At 39.3% G+C, this 26,186-nt stretch overlaps 1 protein-coding gene across 1 annotated transcript in view; it reads right to left on the bottom strand.

Annotated features, from left to right (window-relative positions):
• Positions 1-26,186, bottom strand: part of MAD1L1 (mitotic arrest deficient 1 like 1) — a 377,323-nt gene that overhangs the window by 316,926 nt on the left and 34,211 nt on the right. The window contains exon 10 of the mRNA XM_074918998.1: positions 18,384-18,470. Within this exon, the coding sequence (XP_074775099.1) occupies positions 18,384-18,470 (87 nt within the window). The remainder of the gene's footprint in view (positions 1-18,383; positions 18,471-26,186) is intronic.

Raw genomic sequence — 26,186 nt, 5'->3', positions numbered from 1 at the left:
CCATCACATTTTTGTGCAACTGCTGCAACGAAGAACAACAGACAGGTCAAAACCAGAGATGCCTCAGAGAGCTGCCCCAAACCTCCAGCCCCACTTGGCTTCAGATGCAACCACAGCATCACTGTCCTGTGCCTAACACAACCAAAGTGGCTGCATAGGTTAGAAGTTCATCTGCCAAATTAATATGGAGCATCCTGACTATTCAGAGCAAATGCCACATGCTGAAGAAGCTGCTCTGATACCCACGGTACTTTTGCAAGTGAAAGTCACTCAACACAGGCTGTCCTTGTCTTAGGAAAATTACAAACTGTGGTGGGATTTATCAGATAGTCCCACCTTCTTTCCTATGATTTTTCTGCCCTTCCCACAATTGCGCTTTTCTAACTAAATCACAAAGTACCTCTGGGAATAAAGGAAGACATCATCACTGAACACTTAACTGGACAGGATGATCTCTTTTCTCCCTCAATCTCTGCAACAATAGGAACGCTAGAGATCTGAATTCAGAACAAAGAAGAAAGCATTTATGAGGCAGAATAGATGAGATTAAAGCATTTCTACCTCTGATTGAATGACCACAGTATCACATTACCTCTGCTCCTGCTGTTGCAGAGGAAGTGATTGAGCCCTGGCACAGGGGCCTTGCTGAGTGAAGAAAGGGGCAAATCCTCTCACCAGAATTTTAATCTCCTGCTCCTGGAACCAGGAAATCATTACCCAACACAGCTGAGACATGAATGCTACGTGGCATCCAGGGGTCTCCCTGTTGGTAATTTCTTCGTGAAACACAGTTTATTTCAAAGAGATTGTATAAGGTATTGCAGATCTAAGTTCTATGGGACTGATGAAGGGCTAAAAAAACAAAAGGACAAAGATAAAGGAGTGAAGGGAAAAAAAAGAAATTCTGAACACAATTTAAAGACAGATTAAAAGAGCCTGAGTGAAATCTGCGATTTCCACTGTAGAGCAGTAAAACAGAATAAGCCATCCTGCCAAAATACATGCTGCAAAAGACATTATTTTAGCACCTTTTATACACCCCTGGGCTTAACCCAAGTCTCATTACCCTTTCCAGGGGGCAATGTTGGGGGTGCCAGAGAGACAAAAAGGTAAGAATGCAAGTGCTGCATTGATTCCCAGATGAAGAGTTGTGACTCCTCTCCAGTTCTTGGTGGGTTTCTGCCTAGCAGAGCCTACCATTGCACACAGAGACACACCAGATGCACAGCTGGCTGGACAGGTCACCTCACACGTGGTTGGACAGGTGACTGCTTAAAATTCAAAACTCGTCCAGTACCAGAAAAGGAGGTTTTGGCTTTCCTTTGTCCCCACAAGGGGACAAATTTGCAAGGACAAACTCTCCAAAATGAGGATTTTTTTTTAAGTTCCAGAACTATTTAGAGGTAGGTCTAGCAAGCCACATAACCCAGCCATCCTCTGTTACAAAAGCACTTCAAATATAAGATTAGAAACCTTAACACCATTTGCACATGTAAGAATACTTGAGATACTATCAAAAAGTTGTGTGGTTTTTTTCTAAGTAATCATATCATATTTACTTAAAAGGAACAAGTTGGCTACTGTTATCACAAGTCTTACAATACTTGATGATTTCTTCAAACTACCTGTTCCTAGATGTGGATTTTCATAATTTCAGAACTAGTTTTCATATTAAGTTACTGACCTTCATACTTACAGAAAAGAGCCTTAATAAAACGGCAGCATCGGCAAAAATGAAAGCAAATAGAAAGAAGATCTGTTGACTTTAAATGCTTGGGGGTTGATTATTTTTGCATTCCTGAGATGCAGCATCAGCTATTCTGTTGGGCAAAATGTCAATCTTTAAGAGATGTAAGGCTCCCTTGTAATAAGGACAGATTTCTTTCCAACTCCATTCAGTTGAACACTAATCACACTTAATACACACTGAAGAATAGGTATAATCAGGCAAAACCCCCAAATTGTTGAAGTTTCATCTATTTATAAGTTCCATCATAAATTTACTGATTTTTCTAGTCAAACATCATCTTCCATAAATATGGCAGGCACAACCTGAATGACTTCAAAAAAATAAAAAGTTGCAAGCTTTCAGAACAGAAAAATTTTGATGTTTTAAAGAGCAGTAAATTGCCGCCTATTCCTTCCCATTACCTTCAAAACAACAGTTAAAGGTACAAGAATTCAAATGCAATATGGTGCAGAATTTACACAGTCAAGGCTTTCTAATTTTCCTTTTCTTTTTTTTCTGTTGTAGAAATCAAGGAGCAATGGGAAAATAGTGCAGGTTTGAAACAGGGAAAAGGTTAGCTATTCAGATATTTGTTTAGTTGTGGACAAAGCTGAATGAGTGATAGGATACCTGTTTTGCATACTCCAAATCTGTGTTGGCTCCCAGAATGATTAAATGGATGCAATAAAGTAATTCTTATAATAATTTTGTTTAATGCAGTTCTGTGTCCAAGTTCTATGACCAGTAAATCATTTTCACAAAAAGCAGACTATTTATCATGAACATTACTGGCAGCCTGTAAAGTCATTAATTTTACATTGAGGCTTCAGATTAATGGACAGAGGATTCTAACATGCACACCCTGCCTCAGTTAGACACCATGTTTTAAGCCATTCCCCATTCGTGACATTTTAGACAAACAGGTGCTGCTTTAATAAGTCTGATGTATTAAGGGGGTTTTTGTTTGGCTTGTTTTTGGATTTTTTTTAAAACAGAAGCAGCAAAACAAATAGTCCCTGTTCTAATATGGTAAAGGCTCCAAGAAAGCTTGCTCCATCTCTTTTTCCTTGGTGGCTCTGTTTGTGCTGAATGCAAAACTTGGTATAAAGCGGCTGTGAGGAGATCCAAGTTTGTGACATGGGAACTGAAGTTGTCACTTGCAGAAATCATCATAAACATTTTACAGGAACATTTACTATCTGTTAAACTGTGATGAAATCAGAACTAACAGACAATACCACAGGCACCAGTTCTCAAACAGTTTTAATGTCAAAAGGTATTAAATGAAGTTCTGACCCATGTGGAGATCACAGAGACCTGCCTTGCCACTCTCTGAAGGAAGTTTCAAAGCTGAATACTCAACAGTTAAGAAATGTCAAATATATCCATAGAACCATCCCCTAGTAACTACCTATCTTCCCAAGCTATTTTAGCTTTAAAATACAGCAGCAGTAACTGACCCCCTGAAAGCAGATATATGAAAGCTTTAAAAATTTGTGACTTGCAGAAAGAATAATTGCAATTAATAGGAAAACTAGAACTGTTCCTCATCTCTACAGGTGTAACCCAGCCCTGGGCTGGGGAGAGAATCCCTGAACTACAGAGATTGCTCGCTTACTCCTCCCCTAGCAAGGGTCCTTGTTGAAGCAGCCAGGCAGGAAGCTATGAACAAGCTGCCAATGGTTTTCGTCATTCAACTCTATTTGCAAAAGCAAAAAAACCTTACTGATGGCTTAGAGTTTGCAGGAATAGCACCAGTATACGCATATGTCTCTTGCAGCTCAGAAGTTATAAAGACAGGTCCATTCATAGCTCTTGATTAAAAATGAGCAGTCAGCTATGAAGGGTCTCAGCTATAGCATATAATAGCTATATATATAATGTACACTCTATAGCTAGATATATAATGACTTGCTGAACCTTTTTATGAAAAGGAAGGAAACAGAGCCTCCCTCCTCTCCTCACACTTGGATTGATGCCTCAAAGCATAAACCAGCTCCTCAGATGAAAGGAAAAGGAGGATTTTTTTTAACAATGAAATTCATTCTCAGCTGTGACCAGTTTTTTTATTTCTGAACTGTCTTCGCTAAACAGATGATCCTAGAGTTTCAGTTTAAGCCTTTCAGTGACTCGCAAGCATCCTCCCTGCACTAAAAACATCACTGCAGTGGACACTACCTCTCGTTTCTTAGCTTTTTATGACCTACCATATTAAAACCAGTTTAAATGTAATAAAGTCTGCAACATTTACAGCTAGAAAATATGGGAGGACAATAAAATTAGCCAAGCATAAGAATAAGGGAGTCTTAAACATCCTCTGCTCACTTCCAGGGACAAGATACACAGAATGGGCACAGACTGCAAAATCAAAAGGAATTTAAATCAATTTAAAATTCAAACAACCTTTTCTCCTGCCTGTTAGGGGCTCAGGGGACATTAACACACACAGACTCACTCTTCTGCATTGTTTCCTCAGGTTTTCATTCTCACTTTCTAAAATTTGTTTATAAAAGTGGTGATCTGAAATATTGATGATTTAATCATCTCTCATACATGGTTTTGCTCAGCTGCAGCTGGTTTTGCAGTAATGACGTACTTTCTTCACACTCCACCCCTTTTCTGCAGAAGATGGAGTTGGAACATACGATTCTTAGATTACTCTCCATTTCTTCCTACCTCACCTACTCTCTCATTCACTTAATACATACCATTACAATACGTACGGCAAACCAACAAGCTCACACTGAAGCAAATCTTCGACTGTCATAACAAATTCTTGTCATAGTGCCAAAACAAAGCTGTTCTCACATCTGTTCCTCTCCCTCTGTCACTCCTACAGTACAAGCCTGAACTGTACAGGAGACTAAGGTAGGGTCTCCTTGCATAGTAGTCTATTCCAGAACCACAGAATACTTCCAGCTTCTTTCTCTCCTTAGGAGGGTTCCCACTGTTTTCTTAATAGGATACTATTTAATGAATGAGATACAAAGCTAATGGAAGCAAAACAAAATTTATCTGGTTTATAATATGTTTATATTAAGCAGAATTTAAAAAATCTGTTTGAAGCATAGGCAAAAGCTTTAGGAATTGCAAGTGACATGAATTGCAATTTGGGAAACCTTGCACAAGCCATGACAAAGATATACTTTAGTAAATACTATCATAAACCTTGTTAACTATCACTTCCACAAGCCAGAGGACAGATCACTGAACTTGCTCAACATCACACAAGTTCTGGGTCAGAATCACAGCTGGAAGCAAAATTACTTCCAAAGGTCTGCTGAGTTTTGAGTATTTCTGCAGCCCAGTGTTACACAGGTGTCTCAATTTCCATCCAGGCTCTCCCTCATCCTGTTCAGCTTAAGCAGCTTTAATACTTTACAGAAGCACTACATTGTAGACCATGAACAGAAACACATATCCTTGTACACTTAGAAAGAATGTAGATGTTATTTACTGTAGTTCAGAGAGGATCCAGTCTAGGCCAGGTGTAAATATACAGCAAACATACATCACTCATGCCATCACCCTCCTTCTAAGAAAAATGTTTTCATAAGTCCTGTTTAGTCTCTACTGTAGGACTTCTGTTGGTCCCAATTTTCCTGACCTTCATAGAAGCCTCTCCTGACACAGTGATGAGCACACAGCAGTACAAATCACAGTGTGGGAATCTATAAATGGCTTCTGTACCAGTGACAATCAGCAAAGTATCACGGATACTATGACATCTTCAATTCTACTCTCCTTTAAATAGAAACACAACGATGCAACACCTTGGTTTTGGACAGGTGGCGATTCAGATGGTTGGTTAAAAAGATTTTTTTATTCTCAAACAGCAGAGAACAAATTGCATTGGATACAGCCAACCTGACTTTAGTAATTACCTCTGCTACAATAAAGTTTTATATTTGGAGACATGCTTAATCAAAGAGCTCTTCAAATCCCTGAGTCCCAAAGCACTATTCTAAACAGGATGTGTTTCTAGAACATGGCTTAATATCTTGCAGCAGACACAATGATGGTCTTCTACTTCCTTGAAGTAACGTAACTAGAGAAGAAACTTACTCTTTAAAAGTGCTGTGGAAAAAAATAATTAAAAACTAACGTGACTGATCAAACACAGTACCATCTACACTGACTCCTTGGCTTGATTCAGTTCTTTGAGGACATGAGGAACTTCTCTGAAGTCTGTACACGGTAACAAAAGATGCCACTCACTTTATTTTTAAAACATCACAACCAGTGAAGTCTGAGGCTGTCTGACCAGGACTGCCAGGCCTACAAGGAGAAGGACACCATAACTTCTGTCAGCCTCAGTGACAGCTACATTATCCATGTGAGCTGCAACTAGCTTTCTCTCTCTTGTGCAGTTCTCATCCAAGAATTAGACAACAGTCTCCAGAGGATGGGAAAAGAGAAACTACTAAAATTTCACCCAGCCTCACTCTCCTATATTCAATTCAAGACTTGCAGCATTAATTCAGGCAAGAGGTAAAGTAACTACTTCAAGGCAAAATTTTAAAATCCACATTAAAAGCTTGCAAAAACTGAGGCATTTCTGCCTTATACTTGGCAGGTACATTTGAAACAAGGTCCATATTTTGTCATTCTCAAGTTTCACACTGAGCCACAAATTTCCCAAGGGAGTCAGAATGAATTTCATGTTTCCTCTAAGTATTAATGAATACTTCCTCTATAAGTTCAAGAATGTCCCTGTGTTGCTGTTTATACACAGAACCCCCACCTTCAAGAAGAAGCCTTGTAAGATGACACAGCCTGAGTGCTTTTCTTCTCCACTGGGCAAAGCTCTCCCTGCAGTTCAGAAAAGCATGTTACAACATTCTTCTGAAAAAGGGCACATTCAACAGACAGTAGACCTGCATTCTGGGTTTGCGGAGACAACTGGAATGCATTTTCTCTTTGCATAAAGGCATTTCTTTGGAGTCATCTGCAATCCATGCAAATGAAAGGTTTTGAAAAGGTCATTTGCAACACAAAATGTAATTAGCTTAAAAACATCAAGTATTTTTAGGAACTACTTTGCCCCAGGTTATCCTACTGTTGCATCACAGGTATCAGCTCTTTTTCCCTCTGGATGTAATCAGGATAGAAGAACTCTGACAAATACACTGTTAGAGATATTCTGTTACTCTCAAATAGGGAAGTTAGAGACTTACCACCCATGACTGTCCACTACACTACACATGATACTAGGTAACACAGCAGCCCTTGCATTTATTAAACAGGACACAGTTTAAAAAAAAGAAAAAAAGAAACAAACCACATTATGCTGTCCTGTTAAGTCCGAAGGGTTACTCAAAACTGACAACAGATTTTGCCACGAACACCAACACCTAAGTCGGTATCTCCAGCTGGCCTTTCCCAGCAGCAGCACAGTCCACAGTACTCACAAGTGCAAGAGGCAGAAAAACTGCATTTCAGGAAACACGATTTATCCTAGAACACTGTTTGGACAAATGAAGCAAAACTCATTCAACAGCCATTGTAATGGCAGGTTCAGACTTGCTGCTGCAGCTGAGTGCCCAGAGGAGATAAGTCAAACAATATGATAAAATTATTTTATTGACAGTATAGAAAATAATATTTTTTGTTAATATGAAATTGAAGTCCTAGTCCCTTAATTGCAGGTCTGACAAACCAGTGCTGAATCAGTGCAAACGCTCTATTTACTGGCTCCAGCAAAACCATGACACTGTCTGCTTCCATGCTCCTTCTATATGGAGAAGGTTCATACTACTAATTGTCTTATGAAAGTATCCAAACCCTTGTCATGTATCAGACTCAGTCTAAAGTGTTCTCTCATAGATGCTAACAGCTCTTTCATCTCTTCTGATACCCCCCTTCCACATGTGCCCACTACCTTCTCTCTCGCATTGTCTAATTGATTAATCAAGTTAAACTCAGAGCAATTGTTCTCAACCTGCATTTAGCCTGAAGGCTTTTGCTTCTATATCAAATCTGAGTATTGGCTGTGTGCCCAAATGCATGTCTGTCTTCTAATCCTATCAGCTGGTCTAATAAAAGGTATTACTTCTCCCTACAAACCTTGTTTTTCTGATTCTTCTGTGAATCACCGTATGCACTCTGACTTCAACGAGCTCCAGCTCTTACACTCGTGCAAGACTTGTAGAATGAAAACCCAGGTGTAAGGCCCAGATGATCAAGTTCACGCAAATGGAGAGTGTGACACAGCCAGACAACCCGTGTTGCAGTTATATCCTTGGTGGCACAGGATTCAGATTCTTTCAGCTGGAGAGGATGTAAGCAGCACTGCTCCACACTCTCAGCTACAAGAGAAAGGGCTACAAAGTGACTTCAGTCTTGCTTTTTAAGTAAAGATGCCTCAACATAAATTATACTTTTGATTTCCAAGAGTCAATTAATGCATTGTCTTGGTGACAATTTTTACCTCCGATGCAAGGTGCAAGAAGAGGGATTTTTTTCCATTAGGATAACCCATGGATATGTGCTATTTCGTCAGCAGAGTCACGTTTAAAAAAAAAAAAGTCTCATAGCATTTTCTTAAAGCATACACTCTGTTTTATTAGTTGTAGATACTTTGGACTCTATGTACTGCAACTGCCATAGGCTAGATCTGATAAACCCTTATTTGTACAGCCAGAAAGGGAGACATTTTGGTTTATTTCCATAAATATTTCAATAGCTTTTTCTGGCTGAGAAACAGAAAGCCTCTTCAGTAGTTATTCCACTCATAAGAATTTGATTTTTGTTGCTTGAATAAAAGGAAAGCTAGGGAGTTTTGTTGTGGGTTTTTTGCTGGGAATTTTTTGTGGGGTATTTTTACTGATTTCCATCTCTTAAGAGTGAGAATGTATTCTAAAACTTATGAATATGTGAACATTGTTTTAAATATTGAAAATATATAAAAACAGTCCATACATAAAATATGACAGAAAGGAAATCACATTTTGCTAGAACAGTGTTCTGAACTCTTAACAGAGGACAATGCCTAAGCCTTCTGACCAACCATCCAGCCCCAAAGGGCCCTCTGAATGTCAGATCCTACTACAGTTTTTCTCATATGGCTAAAGTTAAAAAAAAAAAAAGCCACACCACAAAAACAACAAAGTCACCAGCAACAAAATAACTCAACCAGTTGGCAACTGCCCCTCCTGAACCCATCTCCAACTCTACCCCATCTCCTTTCCTAAGGAGCAACACATTCCTGCAAAAGAATGACTGCACTGAAATATTGTCAGAATTTCATCTGAGCAACAGAGCGTGGCTGCACCACTACTGCCAGAAAACACACTGACTACTGTCTTAAAAGACAGAGAGAGGAACTGACTATGAACATGTTTCTTCTCTGTGATGCCCCTGCAAGAACTAAGCACTCTTGACTTTGAGAATAAAAATTAAAATTTAAAAAAAAAAAAAAATCAGTAAATTTCCTTCAACAAGAAATCTTGTGGACAAGGATGGAGAAAGGAGGAAACACTGTCAAGGCACAAACACACCCTCAGGATCTTTCCAATGTTTAACAGAAGACCTTACATTAACAGCACAATTTCCTAAGAAGGCCTTGCCTTATTTTCCTGTGCTTGACTCCTCCGAACCAACTACTCCTTCCTTAACCAGATGCCTCAAAAGCACCGAAAGCTGCACCAGAGCTGTAGTAAAAGGCTACATCTGAGCTCTCCACAGGAAGAGTTTCCGAGACAGGCATATTCACATCAAGATGTTCTTCAGCTTTTCATTTCTTTCCTTTCACTTGTAACATTTTTTAGCTAATTGGCTCCAGAATTTATAATCCTGGTGACAGAACCCTGGCTGTGCAAGACAGAAAAGGTGGAGGAGGAGGGGAGGGAAGACAGAGCAGCTGCCAAGGCTGCCGGCACCATCTTCTGTTCTGAGCAGGTTACTGCAAAGCCCCAGCTAGATCTCAGGATGCTGATCTCCCCTCGTTCACCCAGAGAGCTCACGGTATCTTTACGCTTAGAAATATCACAAGACAACTTAGGAGGTTTTATGCAGACTCCAGAAAAAGCAGGAATCCAAATATGAAGTGCAACTAAAACCACCAAATTTGAAAAGGAGAAAATTAAGCAGACGTGGGGGGGGGGGGGGGGAATGCAATTACAGCAGAAAAAAAAATTTGTTTCACCATTAGCATTGCACAATAAGAAGGTTTGTCAGGCACCGGTTTAGCCTACACATGTTCACATCCGTCAGCATTTCCATGATAAATCCTAATTTTCTCCATTGTTGATCACATTGAACTAAAACTTGGTATGCAAGTTTTTAGCACAGATGCTCAAATAAATTATGCACATTAGTCATTTAACTTTCAGAGCAGCAAAAGAAAGCTGCTGGGGGGGGGGGGCTGACTGCAATTTATGACAAGTTTTTTTTGCCTTACACAGCTAAAAAAGACAAGGCAGCTTACTTTTTATTTTTGATTAAACTTTTCAAGCACTACGTCTTTTGTACAGCTGATAAAAATCTGACATTAGGAAAATATTTATAACTAAAAATGCCCTCCCCCCACCAGCAGCTATATACTTAGAATATTTCCTCCATTTACTATATTGCACCATGGTCTGTATGTCCACAAGTGCATACAAGCAGACACAGAGAATATTAAAAAGAAAATACATCATGAAAATACCAGTAATAGCAGGCTGAAGAAGTCATGTGGTAGAGTTGACATTATCCAGATGAGATATTGTTAAACAAGTGATTAGCTATAGAGCTGAACAAAGTTTATGTGCAGATCTGATCAACTGATTGAGACATCCCAGCCAAGACAATATATTTTTTATATCATATTCTGTGCAGTATCTGAACCGACACTACTTCACAGCAGTTAAAAATCCTACAGTATTCATATTTCCCTTAGTAAACTGTCTCAGTCTATTCTGGCTGTCCCCATTCCCCCCAAAGCACTGGGAAACCATCAATCTGTTTAAAATAAACAGTATAAACAGTACTCTCAAATACTTTAGAAAAATGCATAGTCTTCGATACCCCTGTTATTACAGCAACTACAGGGCAATATTAACTGCCAGCAGGTTCTGCATTCACTTATAGAGCAATATTATGAAGAAATGACTAGTAGGTATTGCTTTTTCTTTTCTCCAAAATGGATTTTTCATGCATTTTTATACCAGAAGGTAGTTGATAGTGTCGTGAGTGTAAAAAGACAGAAAATTCATTCTGCATTCTGCCACCAATCTTCTGGCTTCTCATGACTGCTCAGGAAAGCTATATTGTAGTTCTAACATTACAAATTAAGAGACAAAACAGTTATATGCAACCTTGTTTGGCTGTTGATAACTTATAAAACACTTCAAAGCAGCAGTTTGAGAGCCATGGTCAGTACTGTAATTTGAAGATACTATATGGGAAGAAACAAAGGTGTATCATGTGCTTTTGGGGGAGAAGGGAATAAAAAAACCTTAATAGGTAGAGATAGATAGAAATCTATATATTGCCTTTAAAATAATCAGGTGCAGGCTAGACAGGATACATGGAATAGAGATGTTTGTTTCCATTCGTGTGGTCTTCTGGGTCTGCATGTGAGATTATGAGAAATTCAGGTCACTATGAATTGACTCAGCAGAACCCAGGGAAACACAAAGCTTCTCCAGAAACTCAGTACAGACTTCTCTGGGCCACATTCTCCTACCTTATCCATAGGACCATCCTTATGGCTTCAAAACTGATTCTAAAGATCCCAAACTGAAGGCCCTCTTTCTTTCTAACTCATTAAATTTCTCAAGGCTTACTGCCACACTGCAGAGGCAGTAAGAGACAAATCCCTAAGCACTGGAAATCTTAAAGCACTATGATTCCCAGAGCTCTACACAAAGGTTGACAACAGGCTGAACTCATGATTTTACATAATACTACTGGTTTCAAAGTAGAATATTTTTGTACTGCTGCCTACTGCATAGCTGAGATTATAACTCCTCCCTTTGTATTCATATCACAAATACAACATGGATGTGGGGCACTCTTCCTTTGGCCCGTCAACCTCACGTAAATTATTAATTTGATCATAGCACCTATCCACTAAAAAGGAAAGAATAAGAATAATGAAAATAGAAAATGCTTTGACTTCAAATTACTTCAATAATTCTAAATATTCATTCCAGTTTCCAAGAACTCTAGACATACATCTATTTCATCTAGGATTTTTAGGAATTTTAGTCTTACGGAAGTGAAAGATTTATAGCACAGATGTGAGTCATGCATAGAAGAAATGCTAGGCAAACTTGTCCTCTCATAACTTTTACAGTGCAGCTCTGTGTTGAAACACAGCGTCTGCAGTACAACACACCATCAAGAACAGTCTACACTTCCTATCAAATTAACTGATTATTTTTATACATTTTTCTGGTTAATAATACACACTGCTACCTGGACACCCAAGGGAATGTGGAATCAGCATCTGCAGAGGAGTGCTAACAAATGAAAACTATCATTCCTTCTAGCAATAAAAAGATGCACAAAGATCAGGGATGCTAGTAGGAACACCAAGGGGCAATCATATTCCTGGAACAAGAAAAAATATTAAGAACAGAGTTAAACAGCTTCTACAATTTTTTAGTTATTAGAAATGATCAGAGTACTGAACAGAGCCATTTCACAGATTATCCATGAATGTTCTTCAAGAAGCACAGTCAAATATAAGGTAAGAAGCCAAAGACTAATATTTTTACTGGTTTTGCACTATACGGTTACTACAGAGCTCCAAGCTGAAAAGATGGTACAATTACAGCTATGTCTGTCCCCTGTAGGCTGTTCTTCAGACTTTCTCTATTTTTTAAACAGAGAAGAGACTAGTTCCATGAGCTCCAGAACCAAAGTTGCCTCATTTCCTATGGATTTCTCTCTCCAAAGGTGAATTACTGATTCAAGTAGACTTCCATTTCTCACACCAACAGCATGAAAATAATACCAACAGCATTACCACAGTGCTACCAGACACCACAAGCCTTTGGAAAACATGGTATAGCAGAAATTACAGTATGTGATACCACCGTGGTGTCAGGGCAGTGCTCACTCTGCCAGTCTCAAGACGGAATGAGCAGTGGCTATAGGAGCACGATCTCTGATAGGCACCTGACTGTCAATGTGACATTTAAGAGGGTCTTTGGCTTGCAGTGCTCTGACACCTAACAGGGCATGACCTGTGGTTGCACCAACAGGATGTCTCTCCTGGAGATGGAGACCTGCTTTCCTTAAACTTGCCGGAATTTATCATTTTTGAAACCTCTACCATCTGCCAAACTTGACAGAACACAACAAACAAGTTCAAAAGTGTAGGGAAGGCACAATCTCATCTACATACTCACACAAAGCCCAGTAATATGCCTCACTTCCTCAGGAAATCAGACTAAAAATGGCACAATCACGAAAAGCAAAGGTCTGGGCAAAATCCCATGTTTTTAGAATTGGAAGCATAAGTCAGTATCTTGGCTAAATTATTTTTTGCCTTCCTATTTTCTGCTAGGGACTAACTATACGATAAGAAAAAAATTAGAAGAGCTTTGTATCTACCTAATTAGAGTCATGAATACCCAGATGTTGCTCTAGAAGCTTACTATTTGGATATGTTTATTTGGAAAGAGTAGATTGGTCACTTAATGGGACTTTGTCAACTACCTTCTGGTATAAAAATGCATGAAAAGATCCATTTTGGAGAGAAGAATAAGCAATACCTACTAGTCATTTCTCCATAATATTACTCTACAAATGAATGCAGAACCTGCCAGCAGTTAATATTACCCTGAAGCACTGTGAATAAACATTTGTCTGGTACTTGGTACACACACCCCTCCACATATAAATCAAGGTGCAATGTGCCATATAGATGAACAAAAGAAGAAAATAAAGATCCCTACCTTGTCCTATATTAGACATTAAGTGCTTCTTTTGATCACAAAATAATTCATAAAGCCTATCAAAAAGCTAGCACTTCTTTCTCTGTCAGATAAAAGACATTTCACTGTAATTAAACTTCTGTCCAACTTTCCAGGAGATTAGGGGAAGAAGTCTGACAGGCTCTATTTATATTTGTGACTGACATTCCTTGGGACATCCAAGGAAAAGAGAAGATGGGCAATAGATTTACAACACACTTCTGAGCTAACAGCACTTATGGAGATGGACGGTTCTGAGCTTATCATCACTCATTCATTGGGGTTTTTTATTAAAAAAAAACAAAACAAAAACAAAACACTGCTGCCCAACTCCAAAGCATTTTCTGTTCAGTTTGCAGTCTACATTTCCCAGCCTTCAATCGTTTAGTTTTTTATTTCATTTTTAAGCGACAACACACACAGCAGGTTGTTTGGGTAAATCAGCTTTACATGATTTATATGAATAAAGGTTGGTAAACAACCATGTCTCTTAACAGAGCTGTGAGCACTTGGAGAAGGAGAACATTTTTTCAAATATATTCTATGTATCCCTTTTCACATATGAAACCATATGTCAAAACACACGGCTGGGTTTCTGACACTAGGTGATGGGAATAAGCCATCAGCTCCAGGATCCCAACACCAAAATCAAAGATTTACTGCTTCTCTGTTTTTCTGTGTGTCCTTCACCCTGCTCAGTACTAACTTCACCTATGTGTTTCCTTCTATTTGACTTTCTACAAGATAGCTCAATGGCCCAAAGTCAGTGTTACACTTAAGCAAGAGCAAAATTAGAAAAGAAATTATCACTTTGGGAAGGACTGCTGCTAACCAAAAAGTACATTTTCATAGCCTGTCTTTCAGAATTAAAGCAAAGATGGAACTGTAAGCAGTGCCATTCCTTCATGCTTAGCCATCTCAGAGGACAACACTGATGGGAAGGGAAGTTTACCCCTACATTTCAAATTCTAGAATGCTTTGCCAAGATTGTTTCAGGAAATCTCTCCAGAGACTCCCAATGTGCAGGTAGAATACTGCAAAAAGAAATATGCAGTTCTTCTCACTTAAAAAAAAAAAGCGTAACTACATCATTTTTCCATAAAACAAAAGCTTATAACCTGCTTGCCTGACTTTCCATATTACAAGCTAGAACTATCAACTCTTCCTGAAAAAGTACATTTCAATGCACCACACCTTTAGCATTCACACTCTGGGGGGGGGAAATATGTTTAAACTAATGATGGCTGCATGGTTAAACTGACCCACTAAGCATCTTTCTTTCATTACCTTTTCCTAAACAGCAGAGCAGGTACACTTCATGCTATCAAAGAGACCCCAAGCAATCTTCTCCTGGGCTTTCAAACCTTTGGATTGTTATCTTTGTTCTGCAGTTACAGGGCTCTGCAATACTTCCCACTGTTACTGCTGAAAGTATAATTTACTCTATTTACACAACTTGTAGCAACATGCTCCAAAACAGCAGTGAGATTCCATCACACACTATTAATGGCACTTTCAGCTACATTACTCAGCAATCCTGAAGTTGTAAAGTGGAGAAGTGAGTTGCTGCTTATGTGTTCAGTGCAAGAGCGACCTTCTCCTCTTTCCCCACACTAGCACCACAGGAAGGTTTTCCTCCCTAGCAAAAACAGCAAGCTCCAAGGGAGTCTACAGAACTCAAACATGTAAACAATCACTGTTAGAAGAAATTGATTTAAACCCACTGTTCAGGAAATTCAGTCCTGTGTTTCTGTGTCTAAAAGCATCCAATCTGAGTGATACAGCAAATATGATATGCATTATCACTTGATCTCTGGGAGGCCTTGAGACACCGGCAATTACCCAGGTTACACAGATCCCCAAGCCAGAAGGAGGCAGATAACAATGCAAAGGCTGATGTATATAATGGTGTGTCCTTTTTGTGGTGTGATGATTTCTATTGCCTTTTTAATAAAAGAAACATTAGCTCTAAAAAAATGTTCAGTAATAAATGGAAAGCAGTTCAACAATGGAAGAACGCCACAAAACAAATTTAGGCTGTTTAGTGAAGATATGTGCACTGGGAAAATGTCACTACTGTGTTTGTATACCGTAACTCTCCATTCTAGATCAACTAAGGGACACTGAGAAGCAGATGAGCTAGATCTGTCCCCAGTTTTACAGAAACGGATGGGACCGTACATAGCAAATTGTTCCCTTGTGATACCTTCTTCACGCCTGGTTTGTTTCCTGAAGTCAATTCCTGCTCATATCCCACTACATTAGCAATTAACTCCTGCTTCACTACTAAGCATCTCCTCTTTTCAAAAAGAAACCTGGAACTATATCCCAAATTGTGAGACAAACAGTAGCTGGCAAGTGTCGATCACAGTCACTAAACAATGTGAGAAAGGCACCATCACCGGGAATAAACAACAGTAAGACGACTGCAGCATAAAGACTGAGAGTAAAAATACTCAGCTTGCAAAAACCCCTTCCTGTCTGTGTTTAAAAGCTCAGTGATGATCAGACAGATTCACTGTACACAGACTCAATATCAGCCATTTAGGGAAGAGGGTCATATCACCATCTTTAACACCACACTCAAACCTCTCCCACTAAACTGAATTTTGCACTACCTTTAGCAACAGGTAAGCCGGGACTATCGGTGATTTTCCACTTCATTGCCAAAATAAATTCAGATGTCAACTTCTGATGACGTTTTCTTAAGCATCTACCAAATTATTCATTTTAATGGAGAAAATTAATCAAAGCTTCTTAGGGTAGGCAAAAATTCTTATGCCTTTATGCTGCACATTGCTCTATACATATATAACCACAGACTTTATAAATCAAACATAACACTATCAGTACTGAAGACTTCACACATTTCAATTAAGGGCAAAAGAACTCGCAGCTCAAAAAACAATAGGAAGCTCAATAAGTGCTGGGCTCAATCACTAGAGGGAGTCACGATCACATATTAAGTTACTGTAATACACAGACCATTCTGAACACAATTATGAAACAAATAAAAGAGAAGACCATCAGCTAAATCTGGATGTCACTCAGGGAAAAGAGAAAATTAGATTTGCTTCCTTAACAAGATTTTATTTCCAAAGACTCAAGAACTTCTCCTGGGAACTTTCAAATCATCTGTAATGAAAGGTTTTTTAAAATGTATCTTATTACCTACATTTTAAGACAGAATAAGGTATGTGACAGAAGAAAGCCTAAATTATCAGTTTTGGAAATGACACACAGCATCACATCAAGAAAATGTTAGAATTTTAATTTAAGCAGCTTTACAGCCCATTTCACTTGAAATCAAAAAGTAATCTTAATCATGTTTTTATTTTTGAACTAAATTGGCACAGTTACATCCAGCATGAACAGGCACTACCAAAAGGCTGCTTTTTCAACGGATGATTCCCCTTGGCCATTAATAAATTTAGAAAATGCATTTCTCTGACAGGCTGTGAAAAGCAGCCTGAAAAAAAAAAAAAAAAATCAATAACTCAAACATTACCATCATTCGTTGATTTGATCATTTGAGGGTTTGAGGGTTTGCTTGTTTATTTTTAATATAGGAAATGTCTTTTTTATATTGGTGAGATCTTTCCCCCCTTTAAACTTCTTAGCAAAAACCACAAAACAATTTGGCCAGCTGCACTCAAAGGAATTTACACTTGACTAACAATTTTACAACTGACTACACAGTTTCATTAACAGCAGCAGGACATACAAAGCTTTTAACACCCAGCATGAATCCTGCCCATCATTAGTAAGGTGGAGTCTAGAACACGATCATCTCTTCAACCAAAATCTACCATATACCTCAGGAGACACATTAGCAAATGCAGCCCAGGACAAACTAGAAGTGCTTGTCCAGTGCTCAATTACACAGTAGCTGTCCGCTTTACATTCAACACATTTACAACAAAGGTTGAAATTCTCTGCACCTGTTGCTTAGCCAAGTCAGTTAACACCTCCGCAATGCAAACAGCCCAAGAGCCTTTTGGAAAGACAGAGGTATTGTTTTTAACAAGAACAGACAACGGGTTCCTAATGTGAGGAAATAGTGTGGGAAGCAAGACTGTGCACCAAAGATGAGAAGCACTTTCTGGCATGCTATGGAACCATGTTAAGTAAGGCTATGTATAACCAGTGCAGTCTGAAAAGTTAAGTTCTGGCAGACGAATTCATTTCCCCTATTAGATACTCACTCCCACTACAGGGCAAAAGCTTGAACACCCTCTAGTTTCAAACACGTATCTTCCTCTATAAACAGACTCCTCCTCACAAAGTCTAGCAGTACTTTGCCACCAAAACTGCAAACATGCTTTTCCACCACTATCTATGCAAACTGGTGCTTTAAGTAGTCAAATCACAGTCCTCAGGGCTCTTACTCCCTTTCCCACACCCAAATGACTACTTCGTACATTTTGTTGTGGCATTCCCTTTCCAGATTAAGTGGTCTGGGAAACAAGCTCACTTCCCCTTGCAAACACTTTAGCTTATAAAATATAGCTGGATAAACTCTTGACTGCATCTATCTATAGTTCTTCATGTTTTTCTTCCTACAAGGGTTTAAGTAAGGAAAAAACTCCTCATCAACATGGGAAAGAAGACAGCATAGAAGGCTCTGTGAAACAGCAGGAAATCTAAAGAGCTGTTCTCTCAAGTTTTAAGTCCTTGTTTTCTTTCCACACACTTTAATACACAGCAGTGTCTTGCTACCACCATCCACTACTGGTATCACTCACCTGTTTGTGATGGTAGAGTTCTGCTCTTTCAGCACAAGCTCTCTTTGCTGCAGGGCCACAATTTGCCTTGAGAGATCGTCAGGTGTCCTACACAATTAAAATAAAATAGGAACTTTTAAAACAAAATAGCAATTTTTAACATATCATTCCCTGAAAAAACTATGTGCCATACATAAACATTACAAAGGTCTCAGCAAAAGCAGACAAGGCAATTTCACCAGGCCAAAGTTGCTGTAATCCCTTAGAACAACACAGGGTTGCATCCTGTCCAGCTGTATTGGGTTTACATGCCAAAATTTTGGTAGCCATGGGGCTACAGGGGTGGCTTCTGTGAGTAGCTGCCAGAAGCTCCCCCCGTGTCCAACAGAGCCAGTGCCAGAGGCTCCAGGACGGACCCACCGCTGGCCAGGGCCGAGCCCATCAGCAACGGTGGCAGCACCTCTGGGATAACGTACTGAAGGGGAAAAACCTGTGCAACTGCAGCCGGGGAGAGGAGTGAGGATAAGTGAGAGAAACAACTGCAGAGCCCAGGTCAGTGAGGCAGGAGGGCAGGAGGTGCTCCAGGCCCGGAGCAGAGGTTCCCCCCAGCCCGAGGTGCAGCCCCTGGTGAGGCAGCTGTGCCCTGCGCCCAGGGAGGGGAACGGCGGGGCAGATCCCACCTGCAGCCCGGGGGGACCCCACGCCGGAGCTCGGGGGTGCCCGAAGGAGGCCGTGACCCCGTGGGAAGGTCCCCGCGCTGGAGCAGGCTCCTGGCAGGACCTGTGGCCCCGTGGAGAGAGGAGCCCACACTGGAGCAGGTTTGCTGGCAGGACTTGTGACCCCGCGGGGGACCCACGCTGGGGCATTTCATGAAGAGCTGCAGCCCGTGGGATGGACTCACGTTGGAGAAGTTCATGAGTTCACGGAGGACTGTCTCCCACAGGAGGGACCCCACACTGGAGCTAGGGAGGAGTCTGAGGAGACCTGCCCCTGAGGCAGAAGGGGCAGCAGAGACAAAGGGTGATGAACTGACCACAACCCCCATTCCCCATCCCCCTGCACCACTGGCAGGGAGGAGGGAATAAAATCAGGAGTGAGGTTAAACCCGGAAAGAAGGGAGTGGTGTGGGGAAGGTGTTTCAAGATTTTTTTTTCTCATTACCCTACTCTGATTTGATTGGTAAGAAATTAAACTAATTTCCCCAAGTCGGGTCTGTTTTGCCTGTGACAGTAATTGGTGAGTGATCTCTCCCTGTCCTTATCTTGACCCACGAGATTTTCATTTTATGTTTCTCTCCCCTGTCCAGCTGAGGAGTCCAACCCGGTCAACCTACCACACCAGTTTACAGAAAAGCCTGTTTTATTAAAGCCATTGCTGTACGCTATAATCACCATAGAAGTTGCAGCATCTCACCACTGTTCACTTCAACTCATAAACCAACTCCAAAGCCACAGACTCAGCAAACCCAAATTCTTCGAAGCAAGCAGCCTGCATAAATATTCATACCAGATGAACAGACAGCTTATCACTGGAAGACATATACTTTTTTTTTTTAATACATAAGAATAGGTGTTCACAACCTTCTCTCCATCCTAGTGCTCAGCACAAATACACAGGGGTGAGCACACCCAGCATTACTCTAATTGCTACTCAGCTACAGAGTCTCAGTGGAGCATGATCACAGGATTATTACCAAGAGGATAAGAAAAGGAAGAAGTAAATGTACATATAGACTGTACAATTCAACAACTCCAGCTACTGCTGAATATCCTCTGATAGTGTAGAGGTTCAGCTACATCACAGGTGACTCAAAGCAGTGTTCCCACACAATTACCAGTGTGCTGACTTCAGAGTCCTTCATACAAGCAGTGACTCCAGAGCCATGGGGGGAAGAAAAAAAAAAAAAAATCCATCAGCTCTAGATAACACTTCAGATACCACTCTGATAACCTTTTCTTGTCAAAGAGATCAAACATTTCTACAGATCTGCTAGCAACAGCTCTGCAGCTGTCAGGAACAGCTTTATTTTTCCATCAAATCCAATGATGAATTCTTAAAGCCGGTGGAATGGGATAAAGATAACCCTAGTCTGGCAATCCCATAAACCACTATCCCACATCAACAGCCTCTGCATGAGATAACTGTTCTTTTCGAAGTCTTCAAACCATGAGTGCAAGAGATTCAACTCTAAATGAAGACATTTTATGAAAAAACACAAAAATATTTTTTCTTGAGCCACCAGAAAGGGTTTCCCATCCCAGAAGAGAAATACCTGTATCACACTCTCAAAGGAAAGGAAGCTGGAAAGGACATCACAGTGTGTACTGGGTATATCCTTGTGCTACAGCAAGATACATGACCCCCAAAGGGGAAGAGTGACCCAAACCTTGAAAGGGGTTTTTCATAGGGAGCAGGTAGAAAGCTCTTTTGGCAGAAGTGAAATCTGTAGAAACACATTCTGTTATGTCCCCCAAAATGAAATTCAAGGCGTCACTGTTGCTGGCAGATGAAAATAAACCTGGTCAGATTTTACATTATTGAAATACAGCCCTGGAATGAGGCTTCTGCCACTCCAAAAAGCAAATAGGTAGATGTGCCTCTAGCTTGACCATTGGGATTCTGACTGAATCTAGGACTAAAGAAGCTATTTCTCTGATGATACCACTCTTCAGCCAACTATTCACATACAAAAAAGGTTATCAGTTTTTCTCTTTAATCATCTGTCACTTCCAGCCAAGTGAAAATCAGTTAAACACTGAGCTGATCAAGATAGTAAGGATTCAGTTCTGGCAATCCCAATTCAAAGGTTCCTGCTTTGTGCTTCCACAATTGCACACTTGCACCTTCCTCAGCAGAAAATTTTGAGGCCTCTAATACCACTTGTGTTACATGCAAGCCTTAACAGTTGATATATAATAAAACAGACGGATGTGGTCTCTCCTCAGACAATGGACACACATTACAGCAGTCAAAAAAAATCTGTCAACAGGATGAAACACTATCCTTCAACGACATTGCACTCAATGGCCAAGGAAACTATGAGAACAAACAAGCCATGTAGATGGCTTGACTAAAACATCTAAAATTCAAACTCTGGTAGCAGAGACGAGTCCATTTTAAGGCAGCATGCACCTGTGTTTTCAAATGTGTTGCAGCACTAGATAACACCAATCTCCTGTAGCTGAGCCTGAAGGGATTCTTAATTTAAACTGTTCCCTATCGCTTTACCAAGGGCTACTTAATGGCTCCAGTCTAACACAAGCCACATCTCCACATAACCCAAGAGCAAGGGAGGAATAACACTGTTTTTTTTTTTAATCTCAGCTCTGAAGAACTCAAATCTAACACTGCTTTAACTTTGTTTTCCAAGTTGGAGGACTCAGTTTCTTTTTACTGGTATATTTACTGGAGAACTAAATTATAACGTATGCCAGAAAGTGAAAGACAGCTGGTTTTGCATGCTCCACAATGTCTGCAGAGGGGGAAAAAACAAAAACAAAACAAAAAAACCCAACCAAACAAACAAAAAAAACCAGCAAAAAACCTGCAAGAGATGTCTATAAAGCTACCATCTGATTTCAACATGGGTTAATTAGCTTCTATCTGCAGGAAGCAGACCTCTGACTCGGATTTTTTTTCAATCAATTAAGGAAGTAGGTGTTCTCTTTCCACAGTAGTTTCTCACTAGAAAAATGTAGAGACAAGGTAAGGATAAACACAACTTTGTATTAGTGCAGATGAGAAAAAATTTACAAATCACATTTCCCTTTCCACTTCACCATCTTTCACCTACCAGAGTCACCACAAGTTAAGAAACAAAACACCAGACAGAAATGGACTGGGTATGCTGTTTGGCAAAAAGAAGCTGTAAGCAGACACACCAATTTCAAAATGGACAATCTTTGTAAAATTTAATGCCAAGTCAACAAGGCTCTGAAAAATGCAGTTCTAAAACTCTCATAATTCACTCAAATTTATCAAAAGGATAGTTAGTATCAGGCATCTTTCTGGCTACGTTGAGTGCTAGCCCCCAAAACCAGTGTTTGGTCCCTACATCAATGAAATAATTGCACAGATTTTTTTATATGGGGAAAAAAAGCATATTTGCCTTGATTTTTTCTCATTTTCTCAGAAATTAGGACTGTATTAGGACTGAGATAGAGAACTGAAATTAATCCAATAGTAAAATGAGATGGGATTATAAAAGCCACAGATTTCTAGTAATGATAGTTACTGACAGATTTACAATAAAAAACAATCATCCTCATCTGTTCAGCAATTCAAATCAACAATCAGCCTCCAATCTCAGTTTCAGCAATTGGCAGCTATAGGTTTATACTTAGTTCGGGAGGATGTTTTATAGGCTTTAGATACTTTTTCATTTATTTATTTTTTTAAATAGAGTTGCATAGATATATAACAGAAAATAAAGTAAATGAGTATAAGCCCCCTCTAAAGAAGAGTTGTTTCTGTAAAACCAAATCATGTCAGGTGACCAGAGACAGACACCCTTGCATACACTCTACTGTCAAATACCTTTATGAGACATTTCAAAGCCTGTTTCTGAGATCTACATCCTGTCCTGATCGCACACAATCTGGCAAAAGCCAAATTTACACAGTTCCAAGTAGAGGAATGACACTGCACGCACAATGAAATTAAATCAGACAAGTTGTCAATTTGAAAAGAATTGGTCAACTCCCAAAGCACTGCAAATACCAACCAGCCCTTACAGCTGTAAACAACCCTCTCATTTCATAAATTTCTGAAAACAATGCCGAATAAAGAGAGAAATTTGTCAGCATCCCAACACGTAACATGTTCTGGCCTTGAGACCCTTTGTCTGATGGGCAAGCTGTATAGAATTTTTTCTAAACTCTGCCCATTCCCTATGGAAGAACAGCCAGTATCAAAACCAGTATTAAAAATCTAGGCAGTCTGCTTTAAGAGAATCTGTATGACACTATAGTTTACCAACACTATTTCTGTCAACACAGCTACGTGAGAGAAGTTTGAAACTCTATCCTCACATGAAGATACTCAGAACTCCCTTGCTGAAAAGCTGCTGCTTTGTGCACTGTCTCTTCGTTAGCCCTGCAAACCTGCAGCCAGCTTCCTTCCCCATGTAACGATGGAGCTCATGGAACCACAAAAAAAACCACACGTAGTTTGCATCAGCCATGCAAAATCCTGTAAATGAAACACACACACTTAACGGTGTGATTCAAGAGCAACATGTTATTAAAATGGAATCATATGCTATGTAATTATAAAGATAACATGAAGGACAAATGACAAAGTGGCTTCCAAAATGCGGGTGCAGATTAAATCACTGACTTCAGTTCTTTTCTCCTGGGTAAATCACAAGACAAAAGCTAGAACATTCTTTCTCTGTCCCACCATCCCATCCTGAGACCACATTTCCTTCTGCAATAATGTTTAAGCAAAAATCAAAAACCAAACAAACGGCAAAATTTAAGACTAATTTGGAAACAAGATTTTTTTTGCCCTAAAGGAGCAAATTAGTCCAGCATAGTTTAGCAGAACAATAAGGCAGGAGAGGGACAAAATTACAGTTAACCAAAGCTCTTTTGACTTCCTTTGAAGTACAGATAATTTGAAAAGGAACAATTTAAGAATGATAAAACCCTAAAACTGTTCAAATTAAGTGAAAAAATTAACTTAATGGCATGCCCATCCAAGTCACTCAATGACTTTCAAATGCCCACTGGAACACTTCTTTAACTTTTAACAAGGAAAATGGCTTATACATTTTTTAATACTTTTTTTTAATGCACACAACTGACTTTTCATAGGCATTTGATAGAAAGCTCTGTTGAACCGTCTTAGTTAAGGTTCTATTACCATTCCAGTATAAACTATGACAGCTACACACTGAAAATTAGCTGTTCAAGTAACATTAAACCAAGACTCAGTGAGCAGATTATGTTAAAGTAAAAATTTGAATATTTTTTTAATTTATAATTTATTAGAATGTCAACTCCTTATTGCTTCTATAAAATGTTTCAAAATTCACAGCAAAGGAAGAGGTTTGATTATAGCTAGATATCAGACATTAAATTTTAACTACGGTAGTGCAAGACAAAAGTAAAACTAATAGAAAAACAGGCACTTCGTCAACTCTGGAGGACTAAGTTCTTCACTTTTTTTTTTTTTAATTAAATTTGCTTGATGCTACCAAACTAATAATACATTTATAATACTAAGTTACTCAGAATTACGAGTTTTTGGAAGTATGTTGAATTAACACTTCGCTCTATAGTTTTAATTCAGTATGAATACACAAAGACACAAAGTTGGTTGTCTCAGCTAAGTCATATTAAATCAAAATGGAACACTCCCAGATTTTTGGCATGGCATTTTAGGTAGATCCATAAACTCCTTCACACTTAAACATAATCAAATGACAAAGATCAGAGACAGAAGTCTTTACTAAAGTTGTTTTTATGAGAATCAGGCACAGAAAAGGAGGGCACATCTGTTACTTTGTCTTTAAAGAAAAATAAATTTCCAAGGTTTTTTCTTGGGGTTTTGTTGGCCCCCAAAAATTATAAAATCTGGATTTCATTCCTTATGTTTTTATACTATGTATAAGAAATACAGAAGATCTGTAATTCTTCTTCCCCAGAAAAGAACTTTTCTACTTTTAAAAAATAATTTAATCTTCTTCCTAAACAGGAAAACAGCAGCATCTGAAGAACAAACACAGAACCATAACATGACAACAACAGAAGACTTCTGGAAAGGCATTTTAGTTGTTTTAAATATTTATCTGTGATTAGAAAAGCTGTGAAATGTCTGCAATAGTCTCTTCCCTTATGTTTGAAGTGAGTCTCCCAAACACCCTTTCTGTCTATTGGAGCTCTACAACGGCTTTAACTCCTCCATCTCTGGTTTACAGGACTCCCACTTATTTCTTAAACTTCACCAGCAAGTCCAAAAGGAGCTCGGTTCCTGTAATGACTTGCTCTTCAACAAAGTACAACAAATAACAATAATCAGAACAGCACACACAGACTTCCCAAGACACAGCAACACAGAGTCCCCAAATTTAATTTGGTCACACTAAGTTTGTTCAGAAAACTGCAATTTGCTCAACATCCCTTTCCCCTCGAAATATGCATCACCTCCCTGGGAGCACACCTTTGCTGCCCTTCACAAGACTAGAGGAAAACATTGCCACTGAAATCTGGTGTCCAGGACTAGAAGTTCAGAGAGTTAAGTTTTACAACAGTACTTTCCTTGCAAAAAAGCCCCTTCAAAGCCCAGTTCAGGTAGTTATACCTCCGTATTAATGTTTTCATGCCTACATCCTCCCTTTCTATTGCTAACTACATGAACTAAACCGTACAGTAAGGAATCTGCTACACACTGTTCACAAAAATAAATTCTCAAAATTTCCCAGGCAATTAGGATACATTTACTGTTTTGTACTACTTTGATTTAAATGTTTTGAAGAGCAATCACTTACTTTATTCATTCAAGTGAAGGTGCTAAGAGCTGTCAAAAAAGGCAAAACTAAGGTATATGTTAAACTATTTCTCCAATAAACTGCATGCTTAATATTTTATGTACGAAGCTAACAGAAGAGCTCTGAAGTGCAAACTGAAAGCAATAACCAATCTCAGCGTGAGGTTCTCTTCATTTAGAAAAGAAAAAACCCCTGTATTTGTATAGATAAAAGTCAACAAATCCAACTGCTCTTTACCAAAGGTCCCCATTAATCACTTGAAGTAAAAGAACAACTTCTTTGTAAGAAAACATTTTAAGTGTTTAAGTGTCTTGACAATTCTAAAGACAACT

The sequence above is a fragment of the Athene noctua genome, chromosome 15, assembly GCF_965140245.1.
Source record: "Athene noctua chromosome 15, bAthNoc1.hap1.1, whole genome shotgun sequence".
Lineage (NCBI taxonomy): Eukaryota > Metazoa > Chordata > Aves > Strigiformes > Strigidae > Athene > Athene noctua.
The sequence above is the reverse complement of the archived record's forward strand: the minus strand, read 5'-3'. Positions and strand labels throughout refer to the sequence as shown.